This window comes from Poecilia mexicana, unplaced genomic scaffold (genome assembly GCF_051168715.1).
Source record: "Poecilia mexicana isolate PSO_F unplaced genomic scaffold, ASM5116871v1 scaffold_16, whole genome shotgun sequence".
Taxonomy (NCBI): domain Eukaryota; kingdom Metazoa; phylum Chordata; class Actinopteri; order Cyprinodontiformes; family Poeciliidae; genus Poecilia; species Poecilia mexicana.
In genome coordinates, this window is record NW_028263385.1 from 6,262,987 (window position 1) to 6,277,852 (window position 14,866).

Here is a 14,866-nt window from a genome sequence, read left to right on the forward strand (position 1 = left end):
TATTTTTGCCTTTATTGATATTTTTTTGGGAAACGTTTGTGTCTGATCAGTTTCTCTCAGCATTCCCTAATGTTAATTGTCTTTGCGTCAGGACTTTTCATTATGGTGACACGTTCACTGACATGAAGAGGAATGATTCATTCTGAATCACTTTTGCAGGTTTGCTAGATTTCCGGTTTGTAGTAATTGTTTTAAGAAATGCTCCAATTCTTGTGCAGACGTGAAGAAAGAACCAAAAACTGAGAGGAACTGGAAAACTAAAAATCCTTAAAGTCTGAAAAAAATCGGCTAAAATGTAATATTTTTGGTGAGTATTAGATGGAAATTTAGGTCTAGATAATAGAAAAAAGGGGAAGCAATCTTAATTTACAGATTTGAAATAAAATGTTTTACAAATAAGTGTGAGAAAATGTGAGAATGAATCTGTGTGTGTGTGAGAAAATGTGAGAATGAATCTGTGTGTGTGAGAGAAAATGTGAGAATGAATCTGTGTGTGTGTGTGTGTGTGTGTGTGCGTGTGTGTGTGTGTGCGTGTGTGTGTGTGTGTGGGTGTGTGTGTGTGTGTGTGTGTGGGTGTGTGGGTGTGCGTGTGTGTGTGTGTGTGTTGTGCACAACTATTTATCTGTTTCAGCCAGGGAGCGGACCAACGCTCCTCCTAACGCGCAGTCCTCCTGCGCGAATCATCGGACAGCTTCTGCTCTCCAGGACTAAATCGATTAAAACCAACTGAAACAGACACAGGAGACAAACGTTGTGGGGGAGAAAACACGGCGGAGTTCGTGACTTTATTGATCCAAACACGGAGCTCGCGCTGATCGGTGGTAAAGTCACGCCGCGGTGACAGAATGACCAAGCTGCGTTTTCTCATCAGACTTTTTCTCTACGCCGTATTTTCTCTACCAAACGCAATGCAGGCTCAGACAGGTAGGTTTTCACTTATTCACTGAAAACACACAAAATCTTATCAAGTAACTTTCTGCTTAGTTTACAATGCAAATAAGACAAAACTAGCTTACAAATTACTTTTCAGTGACTCTAAACAAACTTATATTTTGCTGAAAAGTTACTTATGAGGTGGCTTTGTCCTATTTTAGTGTTTAAAGTGTAGTTTTCTGCATGTCTCCATATTTAACAGACTACAAAACTTAGCAGCTATTTTAAAATCTATACTAGAAAAATATGTATTTATTTAGCATTTTATTTCACCTTAACGCCTCCCATCATCCATCCATGTTGAAGCCAATTATTTTTGGTCCTCCTTCACTGTCAGAAAGCCACTGGAACATTGGATCTGCATTTAGTTGTGTCTACTTTCTTCTAATCTTTAAGTCAAGAGTTTTAGATTTTGAACCTAAATGTGTGAGTTTGTGAAAGATAAATTTACAGCAGCAAGAAGTGTTAGCCTAAAAATTTAGTTTATTCAAACCTAGTAGTGTTGAATAAATAAACCCTAATAGCACTTAAAAAACTGAAAGTAGAAAAAAAAACAGGAGTGGGAACTATTTCCCAGAATGCTTTGCGGCATGTTTCTGTATCCTGAGATGGGAGTGTGTTACATTGATCTGACTCTGTGTGTTTTAAGACAAATGTTTATTTTGATGTCCTGTTCACACTAAATGTTCTTGAGCTGAATTCATTGTGATGTTTAATAAAATTATCAGATCAGAAATTTTGTTCATGCAGTTTGAAACAAGAATTTAAATATTCTAACGTAAAATAAGAAATTATTTGAACTTCTTAATGTGAATAAAATAAATAGGTGAGGGCAGTTTATTCTTGCACATTGGGAATTATTTTATTTAATTTGCAGTAATTAGCATTTATTTGCTGTTTCTGTTTTGTTTATTTATTCAATTGTGTATAGAATCCAATTAAGATGGTTTAACTTGATAAAATTACATCAATCTTACAAAATAATTGATTTTGTGTCAGTCACAAAATGTTTACCAGCAAATGTTCCTCTTTTTATGTGAGCTATATTCACGCATAGCTATTGTAGATCAGCCCCATTAGAGAAGACGTCATATTTTGTCCATAATGTTTTATTCCTCAGTGCATTAAAACTTCCCCATATTTAACTTTACAGCTCAATATTTGGGCTGACAGAAGCTTTCCATATCACTTGTTCTTGCAGTCTTAGACCTCCAGTGTTTACAGGGAGTCTCTGGCTGTCGTTGCAGGGCTCCCACCGGAGTGTTTGCCTGGCGGCCACATGGTCCTCCAGAACCCCCACCGGAGCACCACCTTCAGCTCCAGCAGCCTGCAGCAGTCAGCGCCGGAGGACATCATCTGCGACCACTCACTCACTCCAGGCTGGTACCAGTTTCAGATTTTTGACAAGCGTGCCAGAATGCCCACACAGTGTGTGGAGGTAAAAGTTGTCTTTTTTTTGAGTGGGATGTTTAGAAAGGAATTATATTGTGTGTGTTGACCAGTGACTGCAGAGAACTTTAAATATGAAGGAAAATAATATGTTAAAGGTGACTTATTATGCTTGCTTGAACAGATTAAAATAGGTTTAAGGGTTAAAATAAAACTTGTTCATTCTTAGAAAATGAGATTTTAGTCTGATCAGTTCTGCCTTTCGGAATGAGACGTTTTAAGGCCTCTTGTCACTTTAAATTCAAATAAGCTGCTGCTGGCCACGCCCCTCAATCAATCAAAATTATTTGTGTTGCACATTTCATCAACATGGCAGTTCAAAGTGCTGTACATTGTGAAACACAAACAGAAAACATCACATACATCAACAGTTGTGAAAACCAAAAACAGGCATTAGATTTTCTCAAGTGCCATCATTAAAACCATCAATACACATTGAATATGTTGGTTAATGTCCCGTTTACTATGGTTCGACACTTACATTCGCATGTACAAATGGCTGCAAAAAGATGAGCAATTATACAACCGTACATCTTTGAAAAGCAAAAGTAGAGCCTCCTGCACAATTGACAAGAATTCAGGAAGTGGTTTCTGGATGGCAACTCAACAACAAAACACAGGAAAGCACAAAAATGTTCAAAATGTGAATTTTGTAAAATAGTTTCCCTTTAATCAAGTGGGAGTCTCTTCATACTCCTTGAGTTTTGTTAAACATACATGAGAAAATTTATAAAATTTTGTTAGATATACATTAAATGTAACTTTTCTACCTGCAATTGAATTGTTTTCATTGTACTTTACCCACAGAAGTGTGAAAATTACTCTAGAAAAATTATAAAAAACATCAAATATTGCTGCTATTGCCTGTATACACAGGAAATAAACCAATTAGTAAGTTGGTCTATAACCAGCAACCTAGCATGTTGCTTAAAATGTACTCTCTGTAGCTACATTGTAAAGATGTATTTCCTCACACCTGTGTGATCCAGGTAAACCACTGTGGGACCCAGGCTCCGGTGTGGTTGTCTCTGGGAGACGGCGAGACCCTCCCGGGGTCGCTGGAGGTCAAGCAGCTGACGGCCTGCGCTGCCTGGAAGATCTTTCAGAGCGGCAGCAAAGACTGCTGCATGTTCCGCGTCCCGGTCACCGTCCGGAGCTGTGGAGATTTCTATGTGTATCTGCTGCAGCCCACACCAGGATGCATGGGCTACTGTGCACAAGGTAAATGCAAACAGGATGTAGATTCTGTGTTTTCTAAAAAACAGTTCTCTTATATATTGTTTGCTTATTTAAGGCTGTAGAAATGGACTAAATATGTTTGAATCTACAGAGCTACAGTTTCTAAGCTTCCGTATTACAGAGCTGCCCTCGCCTGCTCCTTCAAACTAGCCAGCAGCAATTAGCAAAAACCTGGTGAAACTACACATCTGCTGAGCTCATTGTAAGAGCTATATCTCAGTAAAAACATTATTAAAGGGTTAATAGAGGAGCCATGTTGTGATGACTTCCTGGAAGCGGAGTTTCAGAAACAACTGGAGTTTTTAAGGTGTTAAATTACAAAGTCAAATTTCTTTTAAGTCATATTTGATATAAACATAATTTTTTATAACTGAAGCTAACACAGTTACTTGATTGTGCTATAAAATGGCATTATGTGCCTGGAAAATACATAAAGCTGCTCCTTTAAAAGTGTTTGTTGATGCATTTATTTGAATCGGTCATGCACACTCTGCCCAGCTCCTAGTAATACATATGTTTCTCCAGTGTTTGGATACGTACAGCAGCCTGCAAATCTATTGCCACCACTAATTAAAATTTATATTAAAAAAATACATTTTGCATTAGCATGGATACTAATTCGAACATTTAAACTTCTTTACCAGGAGTATTAATAAATCTGATTCTGAAGGATGACATCAGATGTACTTTTTTTGTCAGTGTTATTTATGCACAGACATAACATTTATCATAACTTTGGATTATTGGTGTAACAGTATTGTGTTTGCAGCTTTTCCCCCATGAGGTTTAAATCAGGAAACAAATAAACAAAGCCAATATAAAAAGGGAAAACAATAATTCTCATTATCACTCACACACTGAGAGAATGCAATCTGTTTTATTTGCAGCTGACATGAATCTGCTGTGAAATCTGGATGATTCAGTGTTTGTTGTGTCTGTGAAATATGGGAAAATGTTTGACAATTTTTTTGTTTTGTTTTTTTGCATTGTGTTTGACAGTTTCTTTTGAGAATTGTGTTAAACTGTTGGCTCAGACTGTGTTTGTCTCCTTCATTTGAATAAATAACATTTAAACAGTGAATCATAAGTTTTTCTATTACACATTCCAGCAACAAGTGCTTTAAAATATAAAAACATAACACTGTGGACGAACAAAAAATAAACATTACGGTACAGTGACAAAATGAAGAGTGATAAAAAGTCGCAATCCAGACTGGAATCAATCCATGTTAACTGGTTTTAGTCTTTATTTAAAGGAAATCAGTGTTTCGGCTGTTTTGTAGTTTTCTGGAAGTTTGTTCCAGATCAATTGTTAATCCATGCAGCGGGATAATTTCAGTGAGACAGATTTAAAGTAGAAGTAAAATCCTAAAAAAATGCCATGTAAATTTTTGTTTTGTTTTCTTGAATTTCTGTTTCGCAGAGATGACAGAAAATTTACCCACAATGCCTTCTTTCCTCTGTGGTCCTGATGAGGTGAATGCCGGTGGATTATGTAAAAGTAAGAACCTTACTGCTGTGTCTGCTAGGCAGTTAACTGTTTTTGTTTCACTAAACACACACAAAAAAACCCTTACAAGTAACTTTTCAGCAAGATATTGGAGCTTGTTTTAAGTAAATAATTACTTAATAGTGATAAAAATAAAGCACTGGTCCATCTGGCAGATTATTTCACTTGCATCGTGGGGAAAACGACTTTTTGTAAATTAAAAAATCTACCAGTGGAACTGGTGATTTTTTAAAATCAATATTAAGGAAGTATTTGCTTAAAATAAGCTAAAAACTACACTGTAAGAAATCATGTCTAATTTACGGTAAAATACTTTCAGCTGCAGTTCCCAAAATTTTACTGTATTTGTACAGTAAAATTCTGGCAACATATCTCCAAATATCTTACATAGTTGGATCTGACTTTGGATACTTGGATATAAATATAATACATAGTTGGATCCAAAAGACAACTAATGTATCCAAATATGTATCCATAGTGGTATCCAAATATTCAGATGGATACTTAGTTGGATCCAACTGTACAGTTATTGATTACTGCACTCAGTAGCTGTACAGTTTGTACTGTCACTCCCAGTAATTTTCTTGTTTCTCTCTGTTCCCAGCTGAGCCACCTCCCGCTCCCTCTGTGCCTGTGATTGTCTCAGAGGTGAAAGGTCACACCGTATACCTGAGGTGCAGCTTTGACAGCAGCTCCAGCAGCTCTGTGGGCTTTGTGGTGGCCTGGTCGCGCCTCTCACCTGAGGGCAGGAAGGAGGAGCTCAGGCAGGAGGCCACCATCCACACATCCGCCCTCATTGAGCTGGATGGCTTCAACCTCCGACTGGGGGACAGGGTGAGACTCCGGGCTGCGTTTACTCCATCTTGATCACTTATGGCTGAAATTGCTCAAACACCAAATATTCCTTAATAAATGGAAACCATTTTGGCACTACTGCTGAATCCATCTTCCTTATCTTGTGTTGTTGGGTGTCCAGCCAATCAGCGCCAAAAAACACGAATGATGCTAATATGATTAAGATGCTTAACAAAATACATTTTACTGAAATGACTGTGTTTCTACCTGTTTGTTAGATTTACTGCTCCAGCTCCAGTTTCTTGTTGGAGTCACCAGATATTCGAGGCACTCCCGTGGAAAGTCAGGAGTTTTTCGCTGGAATAAAGGTATATGTCTCTTATTACGTATGTTCATAGATAACATGATGAATCCGAAGGCAAAGTATATTTTAACTACATAATCTATTAACTACATTTAATCATCTTGCTAAAATAATGGCCCAAGTCAATTTTTGCTAAAATCACTTTTGGCAAAAAAAAAAAAAATTATTTAGGTAACGATAGGTAACATAATTTTAAAATTTCCTGTTGATATTTTTAATAAATCAAATATGTTGGTCCATCCTAAAAAGCTTGCTGTTTTCTCTTTTAAAAACTCCTTTGTGCAGTTAAAACCAGAAGTTAGCCGAGTGTCTGAGAACGGGAGGCAGCATCGGCTTCTGGTTGAGAGCTCGGTTCCGGTTCCATGTCCGGACGGTTCCTTCTCTTCTGCAGAGAAGTGTGTTTTATCTCTGCAGCTCAGCACAAGCAGTGAAGGTAAAGACCAAAAAAACTAACGGCTATAGGTCAGGGTTTAACTCATTTTCGATTTGGGCCAAGTCAAGATCATGAATGCTCTTAAAGGGACGGTTGTGCCAGAATGTATTGATAAAACCTGATCACAAACTGTTAAAATGTAAATGAATCCTTAAAATTAAATATTGAACATCTTTTCAGTCCCTCCAGGATTTTGTGATTTTTTGCAATAAAAATCAAAGTGTTTGTGGTACTAATCTGGAAATATTTGTGCTTATTTCTGAAGGTAAATGTGACTCTTTTTATTACTCACCGTATAGATCATGGACTTTAATCTGACATTAATTAAGGCTGTGGCAGTTGTTTAGTACAAGTAAGAAAGTTTTTTAAAAATTTGGGAAACATCTGCAACAAACTCCCAATTATTAGTGCAAAAAAGTGCAGGGTTGGTTGTATGAATTTATGAAGGCTCAGTGGATTTGTTTTATTTTTCAAAATCAATTTTGGGACATTTTATATCGATTCTGAATCGTAATAAATTAGAACAGCAAATTTTATGTGAATGGATTTATGTATTTTTGTATTTTTCCTGACTTACAAAGACGAACCCTCATCTTGTATTTGATCAATATGTGCTCCTCTCTTTTCCATTTTGAAGAGTGGATAAGAGAAAATGAGCTCTGCTTCATGTTATGTTTAACATGAAGCAAGGAAATGTTTGTGGACAGTTTGATCAACTTAAATAAGTGAAATTAATTTGAAAAAGGCTTCATTTCTTAGCATGGGATTTTTTTAAACTCACTAAATAAATTAACTTAAATTAGCTGAAAGTTGCCATCACGCTACTGCAGAAAAAGAACCTCCATACCAGAGGTGCAAATGCATTTTAACTCTTTAACATTTTGTTAGTTGAAGAAATAAAACATTTTTGCACATTTTCAGTTTATAAAAATCTGATTTCTTCCCATGTTCGCCCCAACACAATTCCGGTTGCAGAATTAGCCTGTTTCTTAAACAGTTTTAAGCCTTTTAAATCTTTTCAAACCAACATTGCATCCTTTTTCCACAGATGAGGATTTGCTGGGTGCAGATTTGTCTCTGTCATCTTGTAAAGTGGATTTATCTCAGGATCGCTGCAGTGGCCAGGTCTGTAGCCGGGTTCTGGTCCACTTCAGTCCCAACACGGACTTTATCAAAGACGGTGAACGGATCAGTCAGATCTCTGTGAAACCTGTCGTCACACAGAACTTTCTCTGGAACGGATACTCGCCAGAACCTGTTCAGGTGAACACATCGAGCTTTGAATCCATTTAGTTTGTATTTCTAATCTTAAATCCAGTTTATTATTACTTGTTTATTACTATCTTATTATCTGTTCTTAATTGCTATTCTTATGTGCTTATTTAATTGAGTCAAATTTCTGTTGCAGTGTTTATAAATTTACTTGTTTAACAAGTTTTATCAGACCTAATTTGAATTATATCTGAAATTCAAGAACTAATTCAAATTAGAAGAGTGACTAAAAGAAAAACATCTAGCCATTTTCTTAAATATAAGTTAAATTAAATAATTAAACAAATAACCTTTAAATGAAGGAATAAAAATGACTCTGTATTTCCAGATAACCATTACTGATGTTCCCCCAGCTTATTGCTATTCCTTCACAGATCCCCACATGATCACTTTTGATGGCAGGTACTTAATTTTAACCATCTATTGTAATAATTAGAATGATTTCATAGTATTGTTGTTTGTATTGTTAGTACAGAGTTTGCTGAAAACAAATCTTGTTGTTTTCCCAGATACTACGAGAATTATCAAATAGGCACCTTTGTTCTTTACAAGAGTGCCGATCGGCCCTTTGAGGTCCATGTCCGTCAGTGGGAATGTGGCAGCCTGGTGCACGCCGCCTCCTGCGTGTGTGGATTTGCGGCGTGGGACGGCGGCGACGTTGTCGCCTTCGACATGTGTGAGGGCGAGATGGGCGACACGAAGCCCCGTCTATCTGTGAAGAGCAGAAACGCTAAACGAGTAAAGAGCGGCTTTCGGATCAGTGAGTCCTACCAAGGACGCAAAGTCACTGTGAGTCAACAGCAGCTGCATTTCATCATGAATAATACTGGAAATCTACTTTTGTATAATTTCTAACATGTTTTAAAGGGGCTCTATTGTGCAATATTCACATTTTGCAAGTTTTTGTACTTTCATCTGGGTTTCTACAGCTTCGAAAAACAACACAAAAAAACATCTAGCCATTTTCTAAAAAACAAGTTCATGCTTTTTATTGTCTGGAAAATGAGTCATTTCAAAACCTTCCAAATGTAACATCACAGATCAGCAGGCACTGCCCGTTACCTAGCAACCCCATGGAAGCCCCGTCTGTTACCTAGCAACCCAACCTGAGTTTGATTGCTAAGTTATATTCAACAGGGACTGGGCTGTTGCCTAGTAAACCCAGCCAAGTCGCACCCCGTTACCTAGCAACCCAAACGGAGCTCCAGTACATTTGGCTAGCTCGTTTTACCGCTGCGTGCGCTGTACGAAGGCAAGTGTTTTGTTGTTGACTTATCAACCAGAAACCACTTGCTGCATTATTTTTGGTAGCCTCTACTTCTGGTTTTCAAAGATGTACAGTTGTGTAATTGCACATATGAGTGTAAACATTGAGTTGGGGGCGTGGCCAGCAGCAGCTTATTTGGATTTAAAGTGACAAGTCGTCCTAAAACAGATCATTCTGAAAGGAGCTCAATTGAGCAGAATAAAATATAATTATCTAAGAATGACTTTGTCCAAAAAATGTAATGAAAATGTTTTTAACCTGTCCAAGATAATAGGTCACCTTTTATATCTGCAGATTTTGAATAAAACTCATCTTCTGAAACTCTTTGCAGATCACGTTTTCCTCTGGAGCATTTGTTCGTGCAGATGTCTCAGACTGGGGAATGAGTCTGACTCTGAGGGCTCCCAGTTCAGACCAGAATCACACATTGGGTCTGTGTGGGACGTATGATGGATGGCCGGACAATGACTTCCACTCAGCAGGGGGCGCTGTGCTGGAGCAGCTGCAGGATTTCATATCTGAGTGGAGGTCGGTGGGTTTCAGCTGTGTTTTAAGAATCATAATTTCTGTTAACTGATCCACAGATTAAGCTAAATACGCTCAGGAGCTCATTAGTTTTCATTAGGTGAGGAAGTTCTCCTTTGTTCTGTATGTGTGAGATTTTAAATGGATATTTCAGCTTTTCTGAAGGTAAATATCACTGAAGAACCATCCACCACCCTGCGCCACCTTTAAATCACTAATAGTCATCTAAGCACTTTGGATATCTGGTAAAAACCAGAAGAAGAAGAAGCACTAGAATCAAATATGGCCGCCTGCTGCAGCTAGCCAATGAAATGATGCTGACGTTTGCGACAGATTCTGTTTCCATAACATAGAGGACTATTTTAAAATTATTTTAAAGATTTTGGACTGAAAATGTTCCAAAATTCAGCTTGGAAATATTAAAAAGTGCATATTTGGTGCAGTATGTTCTACTTTCCTGTTATACATGACAAGCAACAAAAATCAAGCAATTTAAATTCTTCAAATAATTAAAATGTTAATTAATGTCCAATCTGTCTGCTTGTTTTTTCCTCATCTTTTTTTTCTATGTGCAAATTCTGGAAAGGTTTTAGTTAAGGGAAAATAATCTAAAAAATTCTGGAGGGACTGGTTGTAAGTCTGCTGATGAAACATGTTTTGTTTTACAATTTAATTCAATTTGATTCAGTTCAAATGTATTTAATCAGGGGCAGCACATTAATGTTATATTTGAAAATCATAGATGTAAAAGTAGGTTTTGTGGCCAAACGCTGATTTACAAACTCAATTCTTGCAAAACTAAAATTAGTTGCTGAATTTCTGCAACTATAAACAAGAAAAACATAAAAATGCATATTAGAGAATGCTAATTCTCCACAATAAAGTAGGTTAGAGTACATCTTCTGTTTTTCTATAGCTTGAGATGTGAAGAAAAATAGCTTCTTGTCTTGAAGGTGGAATATTTTCCTGAAAAATCCTTTCTGTCCCCGTAGTTTCTGGATTAAACTCTTTGACTTCTTCTGTGTTTCTTTCAGACTCCCTGCAGGCAGCAGCTTGTTTGACTCCATGCCAGCCGTTGTGAACACACCAAACATCCACACATACTGCAACTGCCAAGCAGATCACCTGAAACCATCTCTCAGATCTGGATCCAGCTGCTCCAATCACAGACTTGTCAATTTTCTGACTTTTATCCCCGCTCTGGATGTCACAGCTAAATACATCAGTTCAGTGGAGCTACAGAAAGAAAATAAAAAACCACAGCTCACTTCTGGTCGCAGTGAAAGTTCCCCACATCCGGAGAGCTTTTCATACTTTTTCCCAGAGGATCATGAGTTCTCGGTTCAGCCAGACGGACTCCCAAGATGGCCGACTCCTGCTGGTCTAACTCAGCAGCAGGCTCAGGCTCAGTGTGAGCGTGCAGTGGGAAACTCGAGTGTCGCCGTCGGCTGCCGGCTCCTGTTAGCGGGTTCAACAGTCAGCCGAGCGGTGGCCATGTGTGTCGCCGACCTGCAGCTGAAAGACGAGCCGTCGTGGCTGAACGCCACCTTGCCGCTGCTGGAGAACGAGTGCGAGCGAAAGCTGGTGGAGGAGTGGAGGAGGTGGGAGGAGCACCGGGACGCGGCGTCCGCCCTGAGGTGTCCGGACCTGTGCAACGGGAACGGCCAGTGCTCCGAGTTGGGCTGCGTCTGCTTCCCTGGGTTCGGTTCACATGACTGCAGCGAGCTGACGGGTAAAACACACAACAGACACAAAACCCGAGAGATTATGCCAAAAAACACAGATTTTAAAGGTGAACTATTAGGCTTCGTTGAACCCCTTAGGAGAGGTCTATGATTTTTGCACAAAATCATTCCTGGATAATGAGATTTTAGCCTGGGATCCTTTCAGAATGAGCTGTTTTAGCGCCTCTGAGGCTTACTTGAAAAGGTCTGCAAACAGATGCACAATTATACAACCTTTGCAATTTGCAATAAAACACTTGTATTTTCTGGCAGTCATTGTACTAGCGGTAAAACCAGCTGACCAAACTTGCTGGATCTCCGGTTGGGTTACTAGGTGGCAGACTGCACTGAAAAACACAAAGTCTTACCAAGTATTTTTGGTCTAGTTTCTACTGCAAATATGTTAGGAAACTTGAAATAAGACAAAACTAACTTATAACTTTTTTGTAAGGTATATAAGCTTGTTTTAAGTAAATAATGCTTAATATTGATTTTTTTTAAAAGTACTAGTTTCATTGGCAGATTATTTAACTTAGTATAAGACATCTTTCCCAGTTAATTTATCAGCCAGTAGAACAAGTACTTTTCATCAGTATCAATGAATTATTTATTTAAAACAAGCTTCTACATCTTGGTGAGATGATTAAGTTAAGCTTTTTTTAAATCTTGGACTTCTTTTAGAAGCAGTTCAGATCCAAATGGAAGGATAAGAACATGAAAGATGTGAATTTTGAATAATAGATCCCCCTTAACATCTATGAAACCAAAAATGTTTTTATGAATGTAAATAGCTGAGGATGCAGTAACAGTTAAAGCAGTGGCTACTCTGCTCTTAGCCAGTTTTCAGGCCTTATCTGACCTTATGCTAATTTTGTAAAGACCAGATTCCAGAGATCACCAAGTTGAGGAAGGAAGGTCTGTGCAACATCCATCAGGAAGACTGCTCCACCATCCAGGTCTCTGGTCATGGTTTCAAGGACTCCAGCCAGCTCAAGTGTGAGTTTGTAAAAGAAAAGGTACTTCATCTTGTCTGTCCTCATTTTCATTTAATACATTAAACTATTAAACTCTGGCTTTTATTGTCCTTTTTTCTGTCCCTTATTTTCCTGTTTCTCTGTTTTAATCAAGATTGAAGACGGGGAGTCGGTCACGGTTTCTCCTTGGTTTGTTCAGGCCACTTTTCTGAATGAAACAGGTCTTGAGTGCCGGCTCCCCCTGGAGGACAACCAGGGTCCTGCAGACACGGTGACAAACCGAGCCGTTACGCACTGGCAGATCAAAGTTAGTCACAACTGAAGCACTGTTCAAAAATAAATTGGTAACTCTTCAGTAAAATCACCTGTTTATGTGTTTTACCATTAAGAAATCAATACCCACCTGTTACTGCAGCTGGGTGTCGTAAATACAGCTCTGACATGGACACTACAACTTTTCCATGACTCTGTTTGTGTTTGGGGTTTTGATGCGCCGCAGTAATCAAACTTCTGCTGATGGCAGGTTTCAAACGATGGCTACAGCTACAGCAACGCCAAGATCCTGACTCTGTATGACGGAGGCTGTCAGATCTGCAGCCTCGACACAGAAATCATGTGCACCCTCAGGGTGAGACATCTTTCTTCCTAATCCTTTAACCGTGACGCAGCTGCAGCTTTAATCTCCTCAGGTCTGTTTCGGTCGGTGATGGAGGGTTTTTAAGGATGTAGCGTAACGGAGCTGGAGCAGAAAGTTGGAGACAATCAAATATTATTTTCGCTGAGTTTGTTTTGTGCTTAAGAATAAACAGAGAAATTAAACTTTAGGGTGCATTAACACCAGTATGGTCCAGTTTAATCAAACTTTAGTTAATTTGCCAGGAAAGTCAGGATTTTAATGGACGATAAATTGACCCAGACGTTATCACGATAAACGATATTGTTGTTTTGATACCATTTTCAAGGAATATAATGGTATTGTCATAACAATGCAAATACCAATAAACATTAAATTCTAATTAATATTTGACACTGGAACTGGAAGACATTTTAAATGTATAAAAAAAATAAAGAAAACAACAGAAACAACAAATAAAATTAATCATCAAGTCTTTCTTAACAAAACTGTCCTTCAAAGAACAGCTAATTGAGACCAGACTTTTGTAATCCAGTTTTTGGTAGAAAAAGAAAATAGATCATGCAAATAATTGGGGCAATTTTAGTTTACAATGCGATTAATTGGGTTATTGCGACAAGCCTACTGATCCATTACTCAGTGTAAATGAGGCATGTTGCCCTGGCACCAACCAGACATACCGTGTTTCCCCGATAGTAAGACACCCCCGATTGTAAGACGTATCGGGGGTTTCAGGGGGGTCGGCTAATATAAGCCGTACCCCGAAAGTAAGACATATGTCTTACTTTTCGGGGAAACACCTCTCATCTAGCTGCGCGCCGCCTCCTGCCCACGTCCGCACCGCCCCCCGCTCCATACGTCACCGCGTCTGCCGCCTCCGTCTGATCCAAATGAGCGCCGCCTCCTGCCCACGCCTGTGCCGTCCCCCAATATAAGACATGCCCCGAAAGTAAGACATAGTGGGGCTTTTGGGGATAAAAAGAAAGTAAGACACTGTCTTACTTTCGGGGAAACACGGTACTAAAAATGCGATACACTTAAATGTTTCTGTGGTATCCTCAACAGATTATATATTCATAATGATAATTTAAATGATTTTTCACCAGGAGAAGACCTGCATCATTGGGGATTTGTGCTACAATGAAGGAGAGTCCAATCCCATCAATCCTTGCTTCACTTGCCGTCCGGACCTTTCCAAACACACATGGTCCAAAGTTGAGAGTATGTGCAAGAAATGACTTACACCTGTTTGAATCGGTGTAATTAGACTCTAAGAGCGGAGAATAGTTGCATAACAATGCATGAAAGCAGAGGAAGTTCCTAGAAAGACGATGCCTTCAATAATGTTTATAAGATTTTGTATCTTGTAAATTTGCAGATGGTTTTACAATTTGAGTGTTTTTGTTTTAGGTTAAATATGCTTGGGAGATTAAAGATTAATCATGTACAAAAAAATGTGCAAAGATAATATTCTACCTGTGTTTCAAAGAATATAAGTTATTTCTTGTTCTTTTTGTCATTCTTTATCCTGGTGCAAACTGTAAGCAAAGTAAAAACAAAATTACAATGATTAGTTTGTATAATATTCAAATAAACACAAACTTAAAACACAGGTTTAGACATTTAATGTAAACTATATAAGCATATCACAAATTACGCTTGATTTAACTTAACTAATAAGGCATGTAGTTTACTGCATGAACACTTTGTAGAATAATAAAACATTAGCATTAACTAATGTCCAATA

The 14,866-nt window shown here is 38.3% G+C and overlaps 1 protein-coding gene across 1 annotated transcript in view; it reads left to right on the forward strand.

The window, feature by feature from the left end:
• The window catches only part of vwde (von Willebrand factor D and EGF domains), a 32,514-nt gene that overhangs the window by 4,990 nt on the left and 12,658 nt on the right, over positions 1-14,866 (forward strand). Inside the window, exons 5-19 of the mRNA XM_088013961.1 lie at positions 2,158-2,371; positions 3,372-3,603; positions 5,045-5,122; positions 5,736-5,965; positions 6,205-6,294; positions 6,576-6,723; positions 7,772-7,986; positions 8,324-8,397; positions 8,505-8,784; positions 9,594-9,790; positions 10,822-11,519; positions 12,391-12,527; positions 12,640-12,792; positions 13,009-13,113; positions 14,226-14,340. Coding sequence (XP_087870087.1) covers positions 2,158-2,371; positions 3,372-3,603; positions 5,045-5,122; positions 5,736-5,965; positions 6,205-6,294; positions 6,576-6,723; positions 7,772-7,986; positions 8,324-8,397; positions 8,505-8,784; positions 9,594-9,790; positions 10,822-11,519; positions 12,391-12,527; positions 12,640-12,792; positions 13,009-13,113; positions 14,226-14,340 — 2,966 coding nt within the window. The remainder of the gene's footprint in view (positions 1-2,157; positions 2,372-3,371; positions 3,604-5,044; positions 5,123-5,735; positions 5,966-6,204; positions 6,295-6,575; positions 6,724-7,771; positions 7,987-8,323; positions 8,398-8,504; positions 8,785-9,593; positions 9,791-10,821; positions 11,520-12,390; positions 12,528-12,639; positions 12,793-13,008; positions 13,114-14,225; positions 14,341-14,866) is intronic.